A 17,150-nucleotide genomic window follows, 5' to 3' on the forward strand; every position below is an offset into this window, starting at 1 on the left:
CCTGACACTACTCCCTGTTTAATGACTGGGGATGGATACGTGACAGATAGTAAACTACTGCCAAATGCCTAGTGTCGTTGAACACACTCGATAATAGGATGGGGGCGAACGGTAGGGATTGTTTGAACGCTTATGGTTACCAATCCCACAAACACACACTTTGCAAGTAGTGCACCTCTTTGCAGTAGCAAGGTAAACTTATTTGAGTGCATTTGTTATGGGACCAATGCTACTGACTGGGACGTTAATTGGCAGTTGGTCTGATGAAGAGTTGCAATACGAGGGAGGAATCCTGCAGTGTATGTGATTACAGCTGGCTGGCTCCGACTGCTGTCCTCGTGGTCATACAGTAATCACAAACAAGAGAGATGAACGCAACACACAAACTTAGTTTCAAAGTTGTGTGCGCCGGGTGGTAAATACAACTAAACGAGGTCTTCAATATCGACCACAGTTATGGAGCACTTTCCAAACCACTCAGAGCACTTTACAGGTATTACCTCACATACACACACGCACACACACACATCACACACACACACACACACACACACACACAATGACTGTCAACTACACAACACGATGACGCCGGCTATTGTTGGAGGAGCAGTTAGAGAGTTAGATATTGGAGCTCGAGGGCACACAGGGAACTACATTGGAAATGGAACCGGCAGCTCCCCAAACTGTCTCTACAATTTCTCCTCCACCTGATCTTTATGTCGCAAACAGATCTGAGAGCCACGTATTAAGTGAAGGTTCTGGATAGACAGGGTGGATAGGAAAAAGGTAAATCACAGTGCGGTCTGTGTTAAGTGCCATGTTTTAAAATACTCGAGAGAATATATTATGATACATAAAAAAAAAAATCTCTATAATTTATTTTATTACATTTATATAAAATAGTACTTATGGATAAGACAGTGTTTTGTGCCATGTTCTGTGTACATTGATCCAAGAGTACATGGAAAGAAGTATAGTCAAACTGTGATTAAAAAAAATATACCTCCAAGGGTAAATGTAAATGTAAAACTTGAGAATTAGCATTTAGGCGAAGGAGCGCATAGCCACCGGACTGTCTAAAGGGAAATAACACCGCACCATTAGCATGTCCGATATCTCCCATGTTCTGGAAACGATGACGAGTGAGTCTGCTGTGCTCCAGCCCTGAGGGCAAGGGTAATGCGGTGGGCAGAGAGCATTAACTCCAAACCACCCTCGGAGAAGTGATTTGCTCATTCTCCTGTGTGGACAGAGTTCAGCACCACGGACAGCTACGCTTCTCTGAACGCAACCTGGGGAGCGTTCGGGAGCTCAGTCTCAAAGCCACAGGGGAATGGCGGGCAAATCAATCATATCAATACGATTAAATCAGGCCATTGAAAACATGCCTGACCGCGGCTGGGCCAGCCCTCTGAATGCTTGGTCAGCGATTTGGCTTTGGCATCGTTCAACGGTAGGGAATGGAGGGGGAGGGTGGGGCAGGTTAATGTAGTGGGATCCAACCCAAAAAGGTTTGGGTTCCATTCCCCATTTGTCTGCCTCCAAACCCGTAGGCTTCCCCCAGAGCGAGGCATCACAGTCTGCCCCGCTCGTTACCGACATGAATGGGAAACACACTGCTTTATATCTGCTGAAACAATCTGCTGAACGACTCCATACTAAATAGATGATTTTTGGTTATAAAAAGAAACAGAGGGGCCACTCCGTCAATGATGACGGATTGACAGATTTCTGCAAAGAAATCCACTCAAGTAGCAGAGGGAAACAACCACAACAGAAGGCTGTGAGAGAGATGTATGATGCTGTGACGGAGGAAGTAATGTGGCAATTCGCTGCAAGATTTGCGGATCCCTCCTGTGTCGTGTTCAACAGCCAGTGGCACCGAACACGCGAGTTAATACTAAACATAAGCACTGTGTGTGTGTGTGTGTGTGTGTGTGTGTGTGTGTGTGTGTGTGTGTGTGTGTGTGTGTGTGTGTGTGTTTTTGTGTGTGTCTGTTTTATTCCACCTTTCCAGCTGGTTGTTTCATCGATTTCTACCCAAGTCTCCTCTCCTGTTCTTTAATTCTGGGGCCTGGCGTTTCTCTCTCTCCCTTATCTCTCTCAATTCCATCGTTCGTCTATCACTCGCTTTGACCTTCTACTTTGCATTATCTTCCTCTCTCTCTCCCTCACTCACCCATGTCTCTCGCTCTCCCTCTAAGGGTCTTTAATTCAATCCATTGTTCTTCATCAGCAAGTTACTGGGCTGCTATTCATGCAGAGAGAGAGTCTCTCTCTCTCTCTCTCTCTCTCTCTCTCTCTCTCTCTCTCTCTCTCTCTCTCTCTCTCTCTCTCTCTCTCTCTCTCTCTCTCTCTCTCTCTCTCTCTCTCTCTCTCTTAATCTGTATGTATTACCAGCTCAAGCCTCCATTCATTTTTTCCTCCAGGGGCCTTGGGCCAGCTTTGTGGCTGATCATAGTGATCCTTCCCCAGGGAACAGTCTGCCTGACACCTGGGTGACTTCCGCGGACTCATTGAATTGTGTCAGTCTGAACATGTGTGTGTAGTGTGCGTGTGTGTGTGTGTTTATCTACATCTGTGTGTGTGTGTGTATCTTCATCTTTGTATGCGTGTGTGTGTGTGTGTGTGTGTGTGTGTGTGTGTGTGTGTGTGTGTGTGTGTGTGTGTGTGTGTGTGTGTGTCTGTGTGTGTGTGTGTGTATGTGTGTGTGTGTGTGTGTGTGTGTATGTGCACGCGCAATATGGCCATGGCCATAGAAGCGTGTTTGTTCGTGTGTCAGGGGGCTAATGGGTAGCTTGAAGGGATTACCAGCTTAGCCACTGGGATTACTGGGACCTTGAACTGACACACACACACACACACACACACACACACACACACACACACACACGGTTAATATTACCACTGAGTGCAGGGAGTCGCCCAGAATGAAGAAGCAGTGGACCGGCAGTGTCTTCGATTCAATTACAAAAAAAGAGTGAGGCATCACTCTGAGAATAGAACAGGGTAGACTGGCGGCTGGGGAGTTCCACTCTGAGCTGGAAGGTTGTGATTCCAAACCCCCATGTCAGCGGTCCCCCTGTGGTCATATGTGTGGAAAAAATGCCTAGCCCCTATCTGGTCATAAAAGTAGGTATAGTAATAAAAATGATATGTAAATTGCTTTTAATTAAAGGTGATCGAAAGTAAATCGAAAATACAAAGATGTTAGGGATGGTTTTCTTCTAAAAGGTACAAACCATGGCATGGTGGTTTAAGTCGTTACCCACATTGAATCCCAGTATGATAATAATATTACCAGTGCATAATTTAGCTATTCTCTGTAGATGCGAGTCAAACACTTACGAAGGCACAGAAGAGCAAGGCAATATCGCGGAGCCATGTTTTTTGATGGATGCCACACTGATTAAACAAGTGCCACAGACACTGCTTTGGTTCACTCTCAGAACACTGTGTGGTTGCCCGGAGACCGTACAGTGGATCACGACATCGGATACAACACATACACACGCAGTGGGAATGGCGATGTGAATATTAATAGGCGGAAAACTCCAGGTGCGGCATTTGTACCTTTTGCTATCGTGATTGGATTGTGGACCACCAGCTAAGAGGTAAAAAATGCAACAGGAGCTCTGAGGCATGGAGCCGCAGGCGGTGCAAGCGAACGAACAACAGAGCGCTTTTAGGAGAGCTAGCCCCGGTCGCAGACTGATTATTCTATCTATTCTGTATTAACGCAATATATAACGCAAATTGATCAAAAGCCGAATCTCTTATATATGTCATTTACTTCCTCCATTTACTGCCTCGGTGGCGTGCTAAATATTTGTCATTTTCACAATGAAATATCAGAACATTTAAAACATTTTCATTTTGTATTGTTTATTACATAGGAAGACTCATTTGTTTGAGTAGCACGAACAGTCAAACTACACAGATGTAAACTAATCATAAATATCATCAGCAATAATGAGGCATTTTCAACGGAAATCCCTAGCAGTTCAATGCGATGGCGGATACAGATGACTCGATTGATCCCGGGGGATCCATTGAATAAAGATAAATACATGAATTAAAGAAATGAGTTTCAGACTCCAACTCCCATCATCGAAAATGCAAACATGGCCGCTAAGCAAACACGCGAGGAAGAAGATGGAGAAGAGAATTCAATTAACGAGCATCCCAGGTGCCCAACGCCTACAGATAGAGTCTCAAAGGTCTGCTGCTGCCACACAGAGAACAGATGCACTGAGGGAAGCCAAGAGAGGGAGAGAGAGGGTGATAAGGAGAGAGAGAGAGAGAGAGAGAGAGAGAGAGAGAGAGAGAGAGAGAGAAATAGAGAGAGAGGGGGATGGAGTGAGAGAGAGAGAGAGAGAGAGAGAGAGAGAGAGAGAGAGAGAGAGAGATGACCGAGAAAAGAGAGAAAGAAAAAAAAAGAGAGAGGGGGATGGAGAGAGAGAGAGAGAGAAAAAGAGAGAGATAGAGAGAGTTAAAAAGAGAGAGAGTGGGAGAGAGTGAGAGAGAGAGCGAAAGCGAGAGAGACAAAGAGAGAGAGAGAGAGAGCTAAAAAGAGAGAGCGAGAGAGAGAGTGAGAGACAGAAATCAACACAGGAAGTACCGCCAGCCTTATTGAAATGATTACACTTCTAATCTGGGGAGGACTGAGCTGAACCGTCGCGAAAGCTGGTTATCACCCCTGAGTTAATGACATCTGGGGTGCGGGTGCTAGGGTGAGCGGCCAAATCCACTCTTTAGAAGGAGCTGACAGCGGGAGAGCCTGGCTGGAGTGATAGCCACGAGCGGACGTGTGAGAGGAAACGTGGATGTGAAATTAGCGGGAGTTATTCAAAGGGGCCACGCAGTACCGAGCAGTGGAACCAGACGAGGACAATAAATGAATGAATCCAATCTATGTGAGAGAAAGGCCCTTTTAGAGAGAGAGGTGACGGGGCAGGGAGGGAAGGGAAGGGAAGGGGAGGAGAGGGGAGGGGAGGGGAGGAGGAAGGGCCGGATGGATGGAGAGAGAGACGGAAAAGGGGGAAGGAGGGGGGGGGGAGGGATAATAAAGAACAGAAGAGAGAATGGAAGATAGACACTAAAACGTCGGAACTAAGGGTTTGAGGAGTGAATGAATGTCATTTGAAAGAAAAGTGGCCAGGCAATGGCCCAGCGATATATTCCAGAGGGATTGATGACTCAATACGGCTGGAATTGAATTAATCTCCCGTTCTGGTTCTCTTTCTGCTCTCTCTGTCTCGCTCTCTCTCTCTATGTGTGTGTGTGTGTCTCTCTCTCTTTTCTCTTTCTCTTTCGTAGATCGTACTCGTTTTGTCTTCGATCCTCTCAGCCTGAAACGAGCTGGCTTCTATGTACAAGTACATAGAGAAAGTAAACCGTCTAATGAGTTAAAGTCTTTGTAGGTTGACAGCTGGGATTCATGCAAAACGCTGGTTTGAATCCAGAACAGATGGAAAAAAAGGTGCACAAAAGGCCATGGGATCTGTCTCTCTCTCTCTCTCTCTCTCTCTCTCTCTGTGTCTCTCTCTGTCTCTCTCTCTGTCTCGCTCTCCCCTCTCTCTCTCTTTCTATCTCTTGTCCTACCTTTTTACCTCGAGCAAAGCTATTTAGATCAGCCAACACACTCTCGCACACACGCACACGCACACACACATCTCCCAGACGCACCTCTAGCCCCCTGCGGGGCAGAACCGATGCAGCAGGAGATGAAATACTTGTACCTCAGGGGTAAACACACCTCATTGCACACCACACGGACACACCTGCGTGAAAATCCATGCATACACACATCCACGTTGTGGCGCACTGATAGACTCGGGTTCTAGAATACCGCTCAGGAATAACATTAAGACATCAAAGATAATATTTGGTGTCTTTCATGGCAAGTTTCACACAAGGCTTGACTCTTCACTTCTGATTCGGTGTGAGTGAGGTTGATTTGGTGTCTCTTCGTGCGTGTGCGTATCTAAATGTTGGCCTGTCCCATTCTGTGTGTGTGTGTGTGTTCGTTTGCATGTCTGTGCCGATCTGTGTGGATGGATGTGTGTGTGTGTGTGTGTGTGTGTGTGTGTGTGTGTGTGTGTGTGTGTGTGTGTGTGTGTGTGTGTGTGTGTGTGTGTGTGTGTGTGTGTGTGTGTGTGTGTGTGGTGTCTTCGTTTGCTTGTCTGTACCTATCTGTATGTGTGTGAGTGCGTGTGCGTATCTAGATGTTGGCCTGCCCAAATCGATGGTGTGTGTTCGTTCTCATGTCTGTACCTTTCTTTGTGTGTGTGTGTGTGTGTGTGTGTGTGTGTGTGTGTGTGTGTGTGTGTGTGTGTGTGTGTGTGTGTGTGTGTGTGTGTGTGTGTGTTTGTTTGCATGCCTGCATCCATCTGTGTGTGTGCGTGTGTGAGATTGTGTGCGTGTGCGCCCATGTCTGTTTGAATCCCCATGCCTATACAGTATGTGTGTGTATTGGATGGGTTGACCCAGCCAGGTGTGTAACTGGTGCCGTGGAGCATTACAGATACAGATCTAGGTCACGTCTCACAGTGGAGAGGGAGATAAACTAGCCGTTAGCCGGGATGCGCCGACTTCAAAGCGATGAGATGCTCAGTAACCTGCCCTGTTCGCTCCAATTAAACATAGAGGGTACCACGCCAGCGCCCTGGCCACAACGCATTAATAAGGAGAGCGCGAAGGGACTCCGTGGCAAGGCGTTAGGGCGTGACAATCCTCGGAAGGATGGAGAGGGGGGGGATGCGTTTTATATTCCTCAAGCTAGTTCACAAGTAGGATTCCTTTGGAGATGGCCCAATGTGGTTCTTGAGAGTCTTTGATGTGTGGAAATTTATAGACTGATAGAATTAATCAATTGGATTGCAGTTGATTTGTTCGATGGAATAACCGGTAGAGTAACTGGCCGTGAAAATAATAACCATTAATGGGAAGTTGGTTTGATCGTTCCTTTTGACTGAATGAGTGGATGAGTGGCTCCTATTGGTTGGATTACAGAGAGTCTCCACCAATCGGGTTGGGTGGAGCCGGAGAGATGGAGTATGAAGGTGGTAGAAGCAGGTGATAGAAGTGGGTTTACTTTACAACGAGATGAGAGGGGTGATAGCGGAGGGGGACGGAGAGAGCTCTGTGGAACAGCAACAGTATTTAAGAGAGCGGAGGATCTGTGGCGCAGCCTTCTGGAACGTCCAAACTGTCAAGTTTTACTCGGTCGCTTTAGGAGTCCACGAGGAAGAGATGAGCCTTCTAACATGGTCCCGTGGTCTGACCTCTCTAAATACCGCCGTGCCAGGCTTATTCCTCTTAAACTCAGTCTGTCATTTACACACACACACACACACACACACACACACACACACACACACACAGTGAGGACCAATCCAAACGGACAGCTTAATAGCAGAGAAGCTATTTAAGTTTGGATAATATTTGCCACTTTGTGTACGCGTATATGTGTGTGTGTGTTTGTCTTTGTGTGTGTGTGCGTCTACGTGTCTGCGTTCATCTGGGCGTGAGACAGAGTGAGAGAAATAAGTAGAGATTTAAAGTGAAGGAGAGATGTGTGTGTTTTTGATACAGGTTTTAAACTAAGTTAAACAGTGATGTATTGAAGAACAACTTAAAAGTTTCTGTATTTACACTCCCATCCTTAAACAAAGTGTCTGCAAAGGTTTAAAATCCAACCCATGTATTAGACTGCCTACTGTAGATATAGGTATGTTCAAATCTTCTTCTATTAGCTTATAATTTTATAAGCTTTCTAATGGAGTTTAATGGTTTAATGATGTTACAGCATCATTCATCAGAACTTCATCCATCAAAGCTGTGTCACAATATTATTCATCAACTCTTCAGTCAACTTTTAAGAAAGAAAGTGATTCGTTTTCAACTATACTACTTTACATAAAGAATATGCTAGCGCTTACGACAAACAAAAGTGACGACGGACCGCAAAGTGACTTAAAAGCGAGGGAATGGCCGGTAGCACACAAGGCGTAGCATACATTGTTAGCGTATTAGCAGAGTGAGCCACCACATTGAAATCAATGTAAAAAGTTTAAATGCAAAACAGCACTTAGCTCTAAACGACCTAAGGCAGTTTCCTCTCTCCAGTGTCTTTCGTACACTTATCCGGGTGTAATTCTACATCGCTTCCTCCTCCTGCCCCATTAACATGAGGCCCCTTAATGAAGTGCGTCTGCGGCAGCCATTATGGATCCAAACACCGCAAACACACATTTAGATTATTTATGCTTTCTAACGAGCAGAGGTGTTTTGTCAAACGAGCTAATGAATGCAATTAATATGAGTCTTTGTAAAGGGGGGGAATCTGGGGCAGGCGTGAGAGGTGGGAGACAGTGTTTGACAGTCAATGAACACACTCCGTAGCGACAGGCTGTGCGGGGGTGATGAGTGTCCAGTGGCGACAATTAACTAGTTTAAGAGGACTAAAATGCAACAAAGAAAAATTATTCTCCCGTCGGTTGAAGTTGTGGTGTTGATAAACAGACGTGTCCCGGGGGTAATTTGAGTGAGAATAAGTCTGATGGAATTTTAATTACATTGCATGCACTTACAGTCTAGCATGCCCTGCTCCATCCATTCCCCGTTCCTTTCTCTTGTTTTATATCCATCTCTCTTTCTCTCCCTCTCTCTCTCTCTCTCCCTGAATCACTGTCCTCCCCTTTCCTTTCTGCTCCCCTTACCATCTCTCCCCCTCCCTCCGTCCCTCCCTCTCCCCCTCACTCTCTCTCTCTCTCTGTCCTCGTCAATCAAACGGAGGGCACAATTATTTTCGGATAATTTATAAATTTTTATTTCAAGTAGTAAATGTTTCATCAGGCAATCTAACCCACCTTTGCGTCAATAAAATAGTCGTATCAGTTTAATTAATAACATCGCTCCCGAGAGATTAAGTATTTGGTACAACTCCAAAACTGATTAGCTTAGAAGTTAAAAACTCCACAGCCTTTACAAAATTGGTGCCCATCAAAATAGTCCCCAGTTACCGGGGAAATATCGTATCTAAACCTTTCCTGTTTTCAAATCAGGTCTGAAACCTGAATAAATAAAGACACACATGAAATACTAAGGGTTGGACTCTGATGTTAATCCATCCTGGCATCGTTGACGTGGATTACTGCTGCTAAAACTATGATTACACTACGCTGACAACGCAACGCAGATAGAATCCTCATTCAGACAGCATGGGAGAACAGTATGTGTGTGTGTGTGTTAATCATAATCATTCTCGCTATAATGACCTATAATTCTTGATAATGGATGTGACCTCTTAATCACACTGCTGCAGCCTGCCTCTTGGTGTGTGTGTTTATTTATGTGTGTGTGCGTGTTCGTAGAAAATATGAATGCGTATAAGAGGCAAGACGCGTGATAGGCTTACACACACTGCAAGCCAAATCTCATTTCTTGCATCTCAAATGCATGCATATTTTCGAGTTATTTCCCGTCGTCTCCGCTACAGAGCCGTTCCTAATGGACACATCACAGCAACAGCAGCATATCTCCCGTTGTATTTTCTTCATCACATCCAAGCTTGCGTTCCCCCAATTTCCTGCAACATCGGTTTCTATTGGTCGGACTGGGGCCATGTTTGACTTTCTGAGCCCCTGGTTCGTCAGACACTACATGGTTGGTTGGACATGATTGGATGAATGATGGGAAACAAAGCCTATTAGGGCAGAGAATAAAAGCTCAACACACACACACACACACACACACACACAGGCACGTGTGCAAACACATATAAACGCAGGTATACATACACACACAAACACACACAGGCACCTGTGCACATGTACATACGTATATGCGCAGGCATACGCACACACTGACACACAAAAGCACAGACAGGTACGTGTGCACAGATGCACACATACATGTGCAGGTCAGCGTACACACACACATATACGCAGGCAAGCCCACACATATACACCTCACTGACTATCAGGGACATTGCAATGAGGCGAATAAAACACGCTAAAAGTACACAACAGCACGAATAACCGCTGGCACACCTTCAGCTCTGAGCCATCGAAACTCAACAAACCCCCAACACCCACTCACCTGGTCCTGAAGTTGGAAGGGTGGGGGTGTCCATCGTACAGCGACAGGAAGTCGTATTCCTCCTCGATGGCGAAGGACAGGAAGAGGAGCTGGATGCGGCTGCCCTCCTCCCCGATGACCACCCAGGTGCAGTTGGCTCCGTTGGGGTAGCCGTAAGGAAAGCCTGGGGACTCGATGGTCCCGTTGCGGCCTTTCAGCATCCCACCGCACGTGTATATAAAACCTGCAGGAGGGGAGCGAGGGGAGAGGGCCATAGAGAGATTGTGGGGAGAGGGAGAGGGGCAAAGAGAGAGAGGGGAATGAGAAGAGCGATATAGTGCAAGGAGAGAAGGGGGGGGGGGGGGGGAGAGGGAGGGAGAGAAAGAGGGAGAGACAGACCATTAGTTCAATGCCTTTGCAAACATCATGGTGACCACCCGGCTACCTCTAGGGGTTTGAAGTGAAGGTTTAATAGATTAGAAAGATAAAGTGGAGGAAGAAGGTGATGGTTCAGAGGGGTCACATAAAGCAAAGGGAGACAGGGGGCCGATGTTTCCTACTGACCGGGCCAATCAGGGTGTGCCCTGGTATGGGAAATGTGTCAATATTAGTCACCAGTTTTTGTTTTCAAGGCATTCATGTGTATGTGTGGGTGTTTGTGTGTGAGTGTGAATGTGTGTGGGTGTGTGGGTTTGCGTGTGCATGCATGCTCGTGTGTGTATAAGCATGCGCCTGACGGCAGAGAAATATCCCACAGAGGGACATTTTAATTCTCTTGGAAGGGAGGGACCATCATTCGTTTGTGAAAATTAGGACACTAATTAAGGACTTCAAAGGAACTGTGAAACACACACAAACATACACACTGAAACACATAGAGAGAAACACACACACGCACACACACACACACTGAAACACAGAGAGAGAAACACACACACGCTGGCGGACACACACACACACACACACACACACACACGTACACACACACATAATGCACAAACATTAACACAACAAACACACACACAGCTAATCACCCATACACTGATATGCGCACACACAGAAACACGTCCATAAACAAACGTTGACACAAATAATTCTCCACACACACACACACACACACACACACACACACACACAGTCTTCCTCAGACCACACCCTGTGCCACTTAACCAGCACTAGATGGATGACAGTCTCAGTCAGAGTAGAGGACCGTAATGCTATGTTGACGAGGAATGACAAGCAGTGTTCACCGCAGCTGTCCCGGCATTGCCATGCAAGTGAGGGCTTTGAGAATCTAACCGAAGTGATTTTATATATATAATGCGTGGTTAAATGACAGAGTGTCATTCTTGATGATAAAATCACAGGGACAAGCATCACACGCTGGAAACAAAAACAGAGCCAGATACATCATGGTGCGATTATTGTCGCTTACCCACACGCCTCAGAGTAGAATAGAGTAGAGGCAGTCTCCGTCCACAAAGTGGCACTTTGACTCAATGGATTCATAAAACATGCACGGTGAGAACATTCATGAAGAACGCTGACCTATCGTGGTCAAACGCGCAAGTTGTAATAAATAATGAATCAAAGATGGCGCACACACACACACACACGTTACGTATTTCTGAGACCACACAAAAAAACTAGGCTGTGCTAATTATAACAGACCATAATATAACACAATGATGCACGATTACTTCCTGCCAACGGCAGCACTTCCTAGTATTAACATCGGCATGCACTATGAAGAATGAACATGTATATATTTATATATAAATAGTTTGATAGATCGATATGGTTGATCCAGGTCAGTGTGGGAGTTATTTGTAATCCTCTATGTGCTGACTCAGCAGGAGAAGGTGTTTCTTTCCATAATACAACATGCTGTAGGCCCATTTAGACCACTCAGTCTCCTGGAAAGGTCATGGAGGAGGACAACCAGAAACCACACAGGGAAGATAGGTAGGAAGCAAGAAAGAAAGAGAAAGGAAAAAACGAATAAGACACAAAATAAAGAAATGCGACGTGGAAATCAAAATCAAAAGAAGAAGAAAGAAACAAGCGAAAGACATGAGAACACAGAAAGGAGAGGAGGAAATAGACCTCCCTTAAGCAACGGCCATACACACAAAGTGTTATATACACCCACAACCCAACGTCTTCTGCAAATGGTAATGGTTTCTTTGGGGACTCATAGAGGATAAACACTACTACATCTTAATGAAGGAGGCTCTTCATTATCACTGGATGCATGCATGCATGTGCGTGCGTGCGTGCGTGCGTGCGTGCGTGCGTGCGTGCGTGCGTGCGTGCGTGCGTGCGTGCGTGCGTGCGTGCGTGCGTGCGTGCGTGTGCATGCGCGTGCGTACGTGTGTATGTGTGCGTGTGTGCGCGCGCATGTGTAAGTGCGTCTGTATGGGTGGGTGGCCGGTTCAAATATAGAGGAAGGAGGAGATGTATTTTTAACTAAATGAACTGTGTGAGGGAGCCATAATGCTTTCTGGGCATATGGCGAGGTCTGCAATATGCAGACATGGCCGACGCACTCTCCAACAACGCGCAATGGCATTTAGCTTTCTACTCCGTATTTCCGTGCAGCGACTAGGTGATTTGCGAAGTTATGAGCTCCATAATGTGGGTTTTTATTACGATGACGATATTAGTTTTGTTTTAAGTATCAACATGAACCTGTTGTCTTGCCGAGTGAATGGGAACCAGACTGATGACTTGAAGGCCCTAGAGAAGACCCACTGGTCTTTGAGGATTCAAGGTCTATCAAAGCGTTTCCCTGCCCTGATTGTTATTTGGATAAAACCAAAGAGGCTCGTTTTCATTCAAACGTCAATCCCTGGCGATCGTCATTCCATGCTCTCTTGATATGTGTGTGTGTGTGTGCATGTATTATGCATTTTTAACTTCGGCTAAGGCTGAAGTGGTAGAACAGAAAAGTGATGGTGAACATCTGTATTGTAAATTCTTAATGTAAACTCTCATCGTCTAAAACTGCCTGACTAGCGGACGCTTGAGAATCCCTCATCTCTCTCCCTCCGCCTGGGAACCTAATGAGACGTTTATATCGAGCCACACAGCAGGCAGCCAGATGAAAAGCCAACCAGCAGTGGGTTTAAAAGAGTGTGTATTTTATGATTACCTTTTGCTTCGACTGTATTGATCCCTGAAAGAGAAACGATATGCTTCTTCTCATGTTCCTTAAGCACACTTAACCAGGGAGGGGGGTCGCCAATGAGAGAGCTGATCAAGAGTCATGTGGTTGACAGGGAGGCTGGTAACCAATCAGGGAGCTGATTATGATTCATGTGGTTCACGGGGTGGCTCGTCGGCCAATCAGGCGGCTGATTAAGAGTCATGTGGTGGACATGGTGGAATCAAGCCAGGCAGGGAGCTGATGAAGAATCATGTGGTTGACGTGCTGAATGTGGCCAATCAGGCTGCTGATGAAGTGTAATTTAGGGCTGGTTGGCCATTCGTGGCAATTCTAAAGAATCATGTGGTTGACAGGGTGGATGGTGGCCAATAAGGAGCCTGATTAAGAGTCATGTGGTTGACACGGTGGATGTCGGCCAATCAGGGCGCTGATTAAGAGTCATGTGGTTGACAGGGTTGATGTCGGCCAATCAGGACGATGATTAAGAGTCATGTGCTCATGTGGTCTTCTCATGTCTAGGATCCAAGAGGATGCAGTCACCTGAGGTGACTGCGGTGAGGCCACATGGTCTCACGTAGCCTAAAGGCCTGATTCCACTGGACGCGTTACGGCAGCGTTACGGCTCCGGCACGTCTTGGCCGCGGACACCGCAGCAGACAGGTTCCACTCTAATCAATGAGACCATTTCCACCGGGCGCGGCTGCGGAACGTCTCAGCAGCGTCCCAGGAGCGGCTCGCCGTGCCGCAGCGCTATCATTCCGTAGCATTTCTATTTTTGCCGCAAGCCGTTGCTGAACCGCGTCAATTTCAACAGAGCAGATCGAGCAGGGCAGGAAGTGAAAAAGTAAAAGCCATAGAGCATCCGGTCAATTTTCAAAATAAAACACAATACTCAGCTCATGTAGCCTATCACAACTTCACATCAACATTATTATGTCATGACCGGTGGCACCAGGTCAGCAGTCAATCAATCAAGGGTTCTCAGAGGGTCGGCAACATGGGCGACGAGAGACTCATTGTCGAAGTTCAGCAACATGAAGTCATTTATGTACCAAATCATCCTTTTTATAAGTACTACTGGCATCTAATTGCAGTAGTTTTGGGAGTGGAAGGTGAGTACATTAGGTTTAGGATTATCGCGTGATCTCGCGCGAATACGGCTGCCGCTGCGCTGCCGTAACGCGCCCGGTGGAAATGCAAGCAGGGCAGAGTCGCAGCCGTTCCGTGCCGCAGCCATAAAGGCAGATTCATACCTCCGGATCCGGACGAAAAAAAGTGCAAAAAGTGTAGGCCTAGGCGGCGGTGGCATGTGACACCCCTCAACAAACCGCAGATTATCTCCTCAAAATGTTGTTAAATGACCAGTTACAACTCATTGACAAAGCAGGGGAACAATAACATAAAAAGGTCAGGTATATAGTATAATATAAGTGTAAAACCAATATATATCAGATATTATACTACTCTCTATTTTCGCAAATGGTCTGACTCTTGACTCTATACTGCCGCCTCGATTTCCGGTGGTATTGCTCCGTTTCTCCCGGAGCACTCCGGATTCGTAAGCTCAGAGGCGACGGACCCATTGACGGACGAAACACCTCCGGGACCGGACAAAACGGTCCGTGTCCGTATTTACCGTAGGGTGTGAATGGGCCTTAACGTGGCCGTATCGCGTCCGGTGGAATCCCGCCGTGAGTCATCTTCCGTACACTCGCTTTACTACAAAACCTCATGTGAAAATAGAAGGCTTTCATTTGTTAGCCTCTCCTTACATATACAAACGTTCCATTTTATATTAAAATCAAAAATGTAAATACTAATTGCAATATAAAAAACCCTAGATGATTTATATGATAAGACTGTTTTAATATAGCTACCTGCCTACTCAATTATAAGATACAAGATAAAATTTATGCAAACTCATTAAAAAGACATAAAACATTGCTATGTGCATTTACGACCCAGAACCATTATTATAAATCTTTGTTTGATTATGTAGAATAGTGGTTTAGCTACAGTATAGCATAGATAACAAAATAATACATAATTTACCCAAAGTAAAATAATGACATGCTAGCTAAACTGTGGAAGCCCTAAAACCAATGGTTTGAGCATTAGCATCAAGCTTTGTCAATGTAACAACAACCTTGAATGATTTTGAAAATTAAACAGGTGGATGCCATGTAATAACTGCCTTTCTGGGGATTATTCTTGTTTCTTTAAAAATTATAACCTTGGGAGGGGTTACATTAAGAATAGGTGCGATAATGGATGTTTTCAAAGGGCCAACTTTAAGGTTAGGGTAAGGGTTAACCAATGCATCATGGGAAAAACAAACACCAATGGTTATGTACTTAGCTTCCCCACATGAAAGGCTACATCCCAAAGAATGCCGTACTTCCCTAGTTTTGGTTCAAGTGCATGCATGATGAGGAAACAAAAGCGGTCCAACTCCCAAACCACCAGGGGGCACTGTTCTTCACACAAACCCACAGCAGCAGAGCACCTTGTGTATAAAGCACCTCATTACCTTACTTCCCGAGGCCCTTTTAAATAGCTCAACAAAACCAAATCAAACAACGATGGGGAAAACAACAAAGAACAATGAAGAAGAGAAGGCGAAAGGCAACCCCTCCCTCATACCACGGCACGAACAAGGAACATATCCCAAGCTAGTTCAAAAGACTGGCAAGGAGGCACACACACTGACAACCTAACATCGACTAACGCCAGGGCAAATGCCCTGAGATGCATGCATTTTAAGCACAACCAAGGCACCGTACACAAACAGTCGCGGCTCAAAAAGCATGTGCCCGCAAACAAGCGAGTTCTTCGCTGCCATGAAGCTCAAAGCCGGTGTGGATGTTTTGGTGCAGATGGCGAGGGCTGCTTCCAGGAAGGATTACGACACCGCTACCCTGTTGCTCTTTTCTCTTCTCACAATAAACCGCAGAACCGCCGGCGAACCAGCACACATCTCCAGTACAAACAGCGCATCAATAATGCAGGCCTCACAGTCGTTCAGGTGGCCAGGAAAACCGGGCCGCTGTGTAAACCACAATAGGCCCCTTCCCAAAAGACAGCCGAGGAGGACATTGTTCAAGGGCCGTATGTTTGGGGAGCGAAATAATCGACATCTGTGCTACCCGCACATCGTGCCTGTCTTTGGGGGGAAGGCGATGAAAAGACGCACCTTGATTTCATTCCGTTGATCAATTCAGAAATTATCGCACAGACATATTTTGGTTTGTGTTTTTGCATGTCAGGTAGCTTTGTGCGTCTGTTTGTCCGCCAATACCCGCCGCAACTCCGAGCCTCCGATAATTATAAGATAATAGGCCATTCAAGCGGCGTTAAGGCCGTTCCAATTATTTGTGAAAGGTTGTATGGAACTAATAACCATTATCTACTGTTTGGCTGACCCCCATGAGCATTCAACAGTTGGTTCGATCCAATCAAGGGAGGGGGGGCCGGCAGAGTATCTAAGCAGCCCGCTCTGCTTGAGGAAAAGAGGGATGGTTTATAGCTCCGCCTCCCGTTAGGCTGCGGAGTGTCTCGTTTCTGTTGGTGCTTATTGCTACAGACAAACCTGAGTTAAAGGGCAACAGTAGCTACGCTTCCTGTAATTAAATTGTTAATTACAGGAAGCGTATGTTTTGTACCCGATTAGTGTGTGGTCTTTCTTTATATCATCTCAGACACTGCTTCTCTTCAACTCATCACACACGGTATTCCCACAGTGTTAGGGATAGCGCAGGGTAGCACTGCACTCTTCCATAATGTTTACATTAATATACCATTTTAATGTATTCATATTAACTGCAACAACAAGATGACTAAAATGATAGTACTGTTAGCCCTCTGCTCAGCAACCACCCAAGTTAATCTTGCTGGTCGC

General features: G+C 45.9%; 1 protein-coding gene across 1 annotated transcript in view; it reads right to left on the bottom strand.

Moving 5' to 3' along the window:
- Positions 1-10,334, bottom strand: part of LOC132451539 (CUB and sushi domain-containing protein 3-like) — a 243,589-nt gene extending 233,255 nt beyond the window's left edge. The window contains exon 1 of the mRNA XM_060044079.1: positions 10,105-10,334. Coding sequence (XP_059900062.1) covers positions 10,105-10,304 — 200 coding nt within the window. The 5' untranslated portion in view covers positions 10,305-10,334. The remainder of the gene's footprint in view (positions 1-10,104) is intronic.
- Between the last annotated feature and the right edge of the window lie 6,816 nt (positions 10,335-17,150).

This window comes from Gadus macrocephalus, chromosome 22 (genome assembly GCF_031168955.1).
Source record: "Gadus macrocephalus chromosome 22, ASM3116895v1".
Lineage (NCBI taxonomy): Eukaryota > Metazoa > Chordata > Actinopteri > Gadiformes > Gadidae > Gadus > Gadus macrocephalus.